This window comes from Lipotes vexillifer, unplaced genomic scaffold (genome assembly GCF_000442215.2).
Source record: "Lipotes vexillifer unplaced genomic scaffold, Lipotes_vexillifer_v1.1 scaffold1010, whole genome shotgun sequence".
Classification (NCBI taxonomy): Eukaryota; Metazoa; Chordata; class Mammalia; order Artiodactyla; family Lipotidae; genus Lipotes; species Lipotes vexillifer.
Genome location: NW_006794157.1, coordinates 624608 through 633880, shown reverse-complemented (window position 1 = coordinate 633880; position 9273 = coordinate 624608). Strand labels below are relative to the sequence as shown.

The 9273-nt window shown below is 38.2% G+C and overlaps 1 protein-coding gene across 1 annotated transcript in view; it reads left to right on the top strand.

The window, feature by feature from the left end:
- Window positions 1–9273, top strand: part of SLC30A4 (solute carrier family 30 member 4) — a 25986-nt gene that overhangs the window by 3848 nt on the left and 12865 nt on the right. Inside the window, exon 3 of the mRNA XM_007467024.1 lies at window positions 4886–5032. Coding sequence (XP_007467086.1) covers window positions 4886–5032 — 147 coding nt within the window. The remainder of the gene's footprint in view (window positions 1–4885; window positions 5033–9273) is intronic.

Here is a 9273-nt window from a genome sequence, read left to right as displayed (position 1 = left end):
GGGAAAGAGACAGGGGGACCAGACCAGGGAGGTCATGATAGACCATATTAAATGAGTTTAGTCTTTAATTCTAAGTACAATGGGGAGCCAGTGACTGCTTTGGAGTGGAGATTGACATGATGGGATTTATCTTTTTAGAAGATTACTCTGACTCATATGGAGAGTGGATTGAAAGGTACAAGAGTGGAAGCAAGTATACTTTTGCAGAGGTCCAGACAAGAAATGATTATGGCTTGAACTAGAGTGGATGGAGAAAAATGTACTGATTGAGAAACATTCTAGAGGTAACAATGGCAAAATGGCTAATGGTTTGAATGTGAGAGCTGATGGGAGAGCAGTATCAGGAATGATTCTGAAATTTCTTACTTAAAGCAGCTGAGCATATGGGAATGTATGTCAGTTATGAACCAGGGAGAAAATACAGAGCAGGATTTAAGCATGGGCTCAAGGGTTGTTTTAGGCATGTTAAGTACCATATGTATGTGAAATAGACAAGTAAAGATGTCTAGTGAGCTGTTATATATAAGTCTGTCATTCAGAAGGGAGGTCAAGGCAGAGAAACAGTATGTAATACCATAGCAATAGAAAAAATTATCTAGAGAGCCCCAGTTTTGAGGAGCTACAACTTTAGAAGTCAGGCAGAAGGCAAATGGGTATCCCAGAACTGAAGAAAAGAGTATTTCAAAATGGAAATAAGTAAGTTAAAGCTGCTGAGAGGCCTGATAAGATGAGAACTAAAATATCCTTTGGATTTAGTAACAGTTATTGATTGTTTTAACAGCTGCATTTTATTGGGAATGAAAAAACTTAAAGAATGAATGCAAATAGACTTCCAGGTAAAGATGGCAAATGAACTCATGCATCTAGTTGTACTCTCTTAAATTACAATAAAAGGATTTAAAATACACACACACACACACACACACACACACACATACATATACACACACATATACACATATACATGTAAATATATATCCACATACATATATGGAATATATATATCTCCACACAGGTGGGGAAAACTGGAGAGGAGACCCTAGCAACACAAACTAGAAAGGAATCAGGTAAAAGAGGTAACTGACTTGACCCAAGAAAGCCAACTCCTAAACAAGCAGTGGGGAAAGCCAAGAACCAATCTAGTTTACACTAATGCATCAGAAACACCTAGACAACTTAAAAAACAAATTGCTGCACCAGAGTTTCTAATTAAGTAGGTCTGGGGTAGGGTAGGGCCTGAGGATTTTCTAACAAGTTCCCAGGAGATGCTGATACTGCTGACCCTGAGGACTACAATTGAGAACTACACTAGAGAATCCTAAGCAGGCCCAGAATTGGTTGTACCAGGTACCCCTATAAGTGTGGTTAAAGAGGAAGGCTAAAATAAGGAAAGTTCATTAAAACCTGTTTAAGAGCCAGGGGGACCAGACCAGGTCTGTTGTATTATTATAATAGTATAATAATACAATAAGTATCCACAGAGATAAAATAAGATCATGAATCCATGAAACTAGAATAGGCTACTTTTTAAAAGAAATTCAGAGTAGAAAATAGAGCTTTTGAATAATACAAACTTTTTTTTTGCGGAGCACAGGCTCCGGACACGCAGGCTCAGCAGCCATGGCTCACGGGCCCAGCCACTCTGCGGCATGTGGGATCTTCCTGGACCGGGGCACGAACCCATGTCCCCTGCATCGGCAGGCGGACTCTCAACCACTGCGCCACCAGGGAAGCCCTAATACCAACATTTAAAAAAAATTTTAACTCCAAACAAATTAGAAGGTGAATTAAGGTCACCTCTCACAGAATATAGCAAAAAGAGAAGATAGTGGGAGAAAAAAGGCAAGAAAATTAGTATATTCGTTCAAATTCCAAATAATAGGAGTCTGGGGAATAGAGAAAGCAGAAGGAAAGAAGTTATCAACATCACAGTTTAAGAAATTTCCCCAGGGACTTCCCTGGTGGCGCAGTGGTTAAGACTCCACGCTCCTGATGCAGGGCCCCAGGTTTGATCCCTGGTCAGGGAACTAGATCCCACATGCATGTTGCAACCAAGAGTTCGCATGCCACAACTAAGAAGCCCACATGCCGCAACTAAGGAGTCTGCCTGCCACAACTAAGACCTAGTGCAACCAAGTATTTTTTTTTAAAAAAAGGAGAATCCTTACTGCAAAAAAAAAAAGGAGAATCCTTTCTAAAAAAAAAATGAAAAAGAAATTTCCCCAGAACTGAAGGGTATACAATTCCAGATACAAAGAGTCAATAGGGCTTCCCTGGTGGCGCAGTGGTTAAGAATCCACCTGCCAATGCCAGGGACACAGGTTTGAGCCCTGGTCTGGGAAGATTCCACATGCCGCAGAGCAACTAAACCCATGCACCACAACTGTTGAGCCTGTGCTCTAGAGCCCACAAGCCACAACTACTGAGCCTGTTCACCACAACAACTGAAGCCCTGTGCTCTGCATCAAGAAAGCCACCTCAGTGAGAATGCAACAAAGCGTAGCCCCCACTCTGCATCTAGAGAAAGCCCGCGCTCAGCAACGCAGACCCAACACAGCCAAAAAATAAATAAATTAAATGAATTTTAAAAAAAGAGTCAATAAAAGCCCAAATTGGATGAAAATAATCCCACACCAGGTACATCATTGTAAAATTTCAGAACACATGATACACACTTATTATTGCTTCAGGCAGCTGCTGTGTTAAACAATTGCCTCTGATTGTTTTTGACAAACACTGACCGGGGTGTGCACCAGGGCCAAGCTCCAAGTCAAGTCAAATAAAAAGAGCTTTGCAAGTATAGTCTCCCAGGGAACCACCAGACAGGTCAAATAATGACAATTTCCTGGCAATGGAGCTTTTTTTTTTTTTTTTTTGCGGTACACGGGCCTCTCACTGTTGTGGCCTCTCCTGTTGCGGAGCACAGGCTCTGAACATGCAGGCCCAGTGACCATGGTTCACAGGCCTAGCCGCTCTGCGGCATGAGGGATCTTCCCGGACCGGGGCACGAACCCGTGTCCCCTGCATCGGCAGGCGGACTCTCAACCACTGCACCACCAGGGAAGCCCACAATGGAGTTTTAAGGAGCTCTAACGCCATCCTATTCCTTGCAGTGGCTGCCAGGCTGAGGTTTTCACTGTGGTTGCTGCTTGTTAGTTTTCAAGGCTACCATAGAACTGAAGAGGGGGAGATTGGGTATAAGGCAAGTTAAAGTGCCACAGAGCTAGTGAGCTTCTTACCAACATTCAGCCTTTCTCCTTGAATAAATGCTACCTTTATCAGCCTTTGTTTAATTTCTATAGTTTTCAGAATGCTGATTTGGACAATTTTTGCCCATGTTCTTATGGCTTTTATGGAGGAGATGATTTTCATAGGTCCTTACTCTGCTGTTTTTGCTGGTGATCATCACATGTGGCTCTTTAGGTTAACAAAAATTAAATAAATTCAATTCCTTAGTTGCACTAGCCGTATTTCAAATTCTCAAAAGCCACCTGTGACTAGTTGCTGTTCCACTGGCCAGCGCAGATAGAACATTTCCATCATCTCAGTTTTATTGCACAGTGTGGCTTTAGGGTATTATCCTTATTTTATAGATGAGTAAACTGAACCTCAAAAATGGTAAGTAACTTGCTCAGTCTCTGAGATTTCAAAGCCCCATGTTATTAACCGCCAAGCTGTATTTTCTGTCAGTGATTCCAGCTTTTTCATGTAAGGGAATACATAAAGAATGATGTTTCTATAGAGCACACTGGCTGGAGTAAATGGATGTGACTACAAGATCACCAGCCCCAGTTCTCCTGCTGCTGTTGACTCTGCATACCCATCCCAGGAATAGGGGAATCAACATCTCAGCACACTTACGTGTCACAACATCCTGATCATGAAGTTCTGCTATACATTATAACAGTATTTCTCAGTGTGGTTACAAGACCAGAAGCATCAACATCACCTGGGAACATGTTAGAAATGTAAATTCTCAGGCCCCATCTAGACCTACTGAATTAGAAAATCTGGGAGTGGGGTCAAGAAGTCTATAGTTTAACAAAACTTCCAGGTGATTCTGATATACATAAAAGCTTCAATACCCTGTTATATTATAAAAACTTATTCTATGGTGCTAGGAAAATTGGTTGACCATAATGGTCATAAATAAGTACATATATATGTATGTATGTACACATTTTATATATATTATATATATATATATACACACACACACATATACATACATATATAAAATATATAAATATACATATACACACCCACATATATGAAATGTACACATTATTATTATGTATAATAATACATAATACTGGAAAACTAATATAAAAAATTGTATTCTAAATACCATCTTTTATCCCTCTATTAGGAGACATTGCTGTTTATACCTAAGAGAATCAGTTAATTTTTATCTTTTGTTTTGAACTAATGAACATTTTGTGAATTTCTTCAGTTTATGTTCAAACCCTCCCAAACAAGTGAATACCTACCTTTTATTCAGCTTTATTGTAATATTTAGATATGGTGGTTATTAATTTCACTGTCTAATAGTAGAATTAGTAGGTTGAGTAAAAACTGTATTGCTAAAACACAAAACTTCTCTTTGTGTCAGCCCCCATTTAATGGCTCTTAAATTTTTTAAGGTCATTTACTCCTCAGAGAATCTGTTCCTGGAAATGGACATCTTCACCAGAAGAAAGATATGCATAGTTAATATTTTGCATAAAATTTCAGGATACCTTGACTTAATTGCAATAGGATAAGTATTTAGTTACCTTTAGTTAGAAGTTCATGTTTTGTAGGATGCTGCATATTTTTGGTTTGATTGCTTATGTTTATTATTTTAATTAACTTATTCCTTCTTTCCTGTCACCCTTACTCTAAGGTGGATACATTGCAAATAGCCTAGCAATCATGACAGATGCACTTCACATGTTAACTGACCTAAGTGCCATCATACTGACCCTGCTTGCTTTGTGGCTATCTTCAAAATCACCAACCAAAAGATTCACCTTTGGATTTCATCGCTTAGGTAGGTAATTGGGCGTTTCTTTGGTTTATAAAATTTTATAGTAAAACCACAATGAACTATAACCTTTGATTAACTGAAATCTTTCTGATGATAGTCTGTTTGAACAAAGCAAATGAAAATAGACAAATAAGATTCATTCAGATATGTATCTTCCAGGGTACATTCAGTTCAGTCAGCTAAATAGTTTACACATATAAAATTACATGGTAATCGGGGACTTTCCTGGCAATCCAGCAGTTAAGACTCCATACTTCCACTGCAGGAGTCATGGGTTCGATCCCTGGTCGGGGAACTAAGACCTCACATCCCACATGCCACATAGCGTGACCAAAAAAAAAAACTTATATGGTAATCATTAATCTTCAAATGTTGTTCCTTGTGTCCTGAAGGTGTTAACAGAAAAAAAGTTTACCTTCAGTTTATCGAACCAAGCAAAACCACATGGATTTAATTCATCAATGAGCATTAGCTTTTCTTTCTCTTAAGGTATTCCAACCAAAGCGACTTATAGCCCAAGTTTTAGGCACTACTATAATATGTGTAACATACTGTATGGCTGACCTTCATTGTGGCCATTAACTGTAAATGCTAACAAAGATTCTTTGCTCGACCAAACATTTGTCAGTCTCCTGAGCTGTCTCCCAAGCCCATCTCTGTACTTCCTTGTTAAATCTAGTTTTAGGAAGAACCCTGCCAAACCAGTCTAACAGAACCTCCATTCTCAATATTTGATGGGTTATTCCCAGGTGATGTCTCATCACCCTGGCCTGTTTTCAACAAGGCTTCCCTATACCGATCTTGACAGCTTCCCCGCAACTGTATTAAAGTCTTCTTTACCATGTTTTAATAAGTGTCATTGAATTTTTTTCTTTAACAATGCACACATATTTATATTTTCCTGTTTTGAACAAATATTAATATTTAATTAAGAGAGGTTAAAATCATACAGTTATCCACACAACTCTTCTTGCCATGTTAGTGGTTTTTTTAATTTTTACTTATTGTCAAAATACATATAAAACAGTTACCTGAATTAGTATATGAAGTGCCATATGACCAATTTTGGGGTTTGCTTAGAACCCAAAAATTGATTTAGGCAGCTTCAGCAAAACCTGTCTTAAAGAACCAGAATTAACATCTTGTAGTTTTATTTTGTGTAGACAATGACACTCTTGGCTAATATTTCAATCAGTTCCTCCCCTTCTTTGTTACGTTTTAGCCTAATCTTAACTCAACATCTAGGTCTCCTATAATTTAGTAGCTGGGTCTTCTAGTGTAAAACTTGACAGTTTACCTGAATGGCTATATTCCAAGTAGCTATCCAGGTCATAAGTTTGGGAAATTATCTGGCATCCCCATTTCTCAGCACCCTCAGCTGCTGTACAAGAGCAGTAAAGCCCTGAGTGAGGCCTTTCTGTTATTTGTTAAGCAACTGAATAACACATAATGCATTTGGATGTGTTCCTAAAAAAAACTCGCACTTCTAGCTGACACATTATACATCCATTTGTTTACTGATTGCCTTGGGTTTTTTTAAAAAACTTCAAAATTATTCTTAAACTTTAATTTTTTTGTGTGATTTAAACACCTGCAATTTAAGATAAAAACTCAAACATAACATCGTGGAATGGGGATTTTTACCTTCTAACACTATTTAAGAGAGTGCATTCATTTTAGGTTATAGACCCCTTGGAATTCTAATGAAAACAGTGGAATTCTCCCCCAGAAACATGCAATACCAGAACATAGAAAGTTCTACAAATGCTAAGTTAAGAACCCATAATCATGAAAATTCTATTAAATATCAGAGAAGTACTTAGTGTTTATCTAGATAGTCATAGATACCAAGTACTATGAAAAGATGAAAGAAAATAGAACTGACTGGTCCTATTGTATTTCTGTACATTTCTATAGAAAGTCAAATTTTTCCCTTTCCTTAAAAGTACTACTTCAAGATGGTGGACTAGAGGTCAGCATTTGAGAGTCCATTGAAATAAAAAGTACCAAATCAACACAGAGAAGCAAATGGTTGAGTCACCAATCAACAAGACATTTCCAGAAATTTCTGGAAGTTGGAAAGTAGATGGGAGTGGGTTGAAGAAAGAAACAAGCCAAGAAGCGACAGCCTGGAGAACACTAGGGTAGAACTGGACCAGCCCAACAGAACTCCAAAGAAGACTCAGGGACAGAGATGGCAGAAGTGAGAATTGGGGCTGAAAACAAGACTAATTGAATGACTGCAAATGAGAGACCGCTCCCACTAGTCCACTGTGTCCCTACCTTCCTCCCACCGCCACCTCCACTTAGGTGGTCCGCATTTTCCCCCATGTAAACACCACACAGTTCTTCCAGAAGGAAATTGAACCAAATGTTTGGAGAAAGCTGAGGCTTTTAGTGTGAATGTTGATGCTCCAAAATAATTCGTTTTCATACTAGAATTCAGGGTTCTCCAGCCTTATAGTTTGGTTCCCCACATACTCACACTAAAGTAATACACTTGTCTTAGTCTTCCCTGCTCTACACCCCTTATTAGTAACCATTTTAAATAGTTATGGCTTATCCTTCCAGCATTTCCCTTTTGCAAAGGACAGTTTCCCTATCCTACTACCCTAAATGTGAACAGACAACCAAGGATCTTTCAGAAAATGGGAAAAACCAGCAGCATGAAAGAAAGTTAAGAAACAAACAAACAAAAATTTGTCCTACAGGAAAGAGAGGTGACTTAAGAAACAGAAGAAAATGTTTTCAATTATCTTATTAATATACCCAGAATAATACAACAGTAAAATGTTTTGAAAAAGAAACATACAGAAAAAGCTCTTTGAAATTGAAATATTACTAAAATTTTTTTAAAGTTTTTTTCAATAGAAGGACTAGAAAATATAATCAAGAAAGTCTCGGACTTCCCTGATGGCACAGTGGTTAAGAATTCACCTGCCAATGCAGGGGACATGGGTTCGAGCCCTGGTCCAGGAAGATCCCATGTTCCACGGAGCAACTAAGCCCGTACGCCACAACTACTGAGCCTGCGCTCTAGAGCCCGTGAGCCACAACTACTGAGCCCATGAGCCACAACTACTGAAGCCCGTGTGCCTAGAGCCCGTGCTCCACAACAGGAGAAGCCACCACAATAAGAAGCCTGTGCATCACAATGAAGAGTAGCCCCTGCTCAACGCAATTAGAGAAAGCCCACCCACAGCAACAAAGACCCAACGCAGCCATAAATAAATAAATAAATAAATTTATTTTTAAAAAAAGAAAGTCTCCCAGAAAGACAAATACCATATGATATCACTTATATGTGGAATCTAAAATACGATACAAATCAACATATCCATGAAACAAAAACACACCTACAGATATAGAGAACAGAGTTGTGGTTGCCAAGGGGGAGGAGGGGTAGGGGAGGGATGGAATGGTAGTTTGGGATTAGCAGAGGCAAACTATTATATATAGGATGGATAAACAAGATCCTACTCTATACTATGTTCAATATCCTGACAAACCATAATGGAAAAGAATATGAAAACATATAAATATGTATAACTGAGTCACTTTGCTCTACAGAAGAAATTAACACAACATTGTAAATCAACTATACTTCAATAAATTTTTTTTTAAATAGTTCAAAAAAATGGCGTCCCAGAATACAGAACAAAAAAATAAAAACAGGAAGAAAAAGTTTAATATAAAAGAATAATCTGGGAGGTCCAAAGTTGTATTATTAAGAACCTCAGAAAAAGAGACTTACAAAATAAAAGGGAGTGACTGCTTAAGGGGTACAGGGTTTCTTTTTGGGGGTGATGAGCGTGTTCTGGAATTAGATAGTGGTAATTGTTGCACAGCATGTGCGTATACTAAAAGCCACTGAATTTGTCCACTTCAAAATTGTTAAAGTGGTGAATTTTGTTATTTGAATTTTATCTAAAATTTTTTAAGTCATCTAAAAAATAAAAGGAAGAGAATTGTTAAGATATAGACAGGTATTTTCCAGAGCTAGGGAGGGAATCACATCCTCACACTAGCAGGGCCTTTTGGGATCTTCTTTTTCTTCTTTGTATTACAAAACTTATAAGGATATATCTAGATAAGACTTATTTCACTTATCCTGCTCTTTGAAGTAATGGAAGAAAAACTTATGATGTGGGGAGGATTAAAAAGACAACAAAGATGTGTAGAATTGAATAAAGCTATAAACCAAAGCAGTGGCTGTCCTTGTGTGCTGTAAAATTCCACCACCT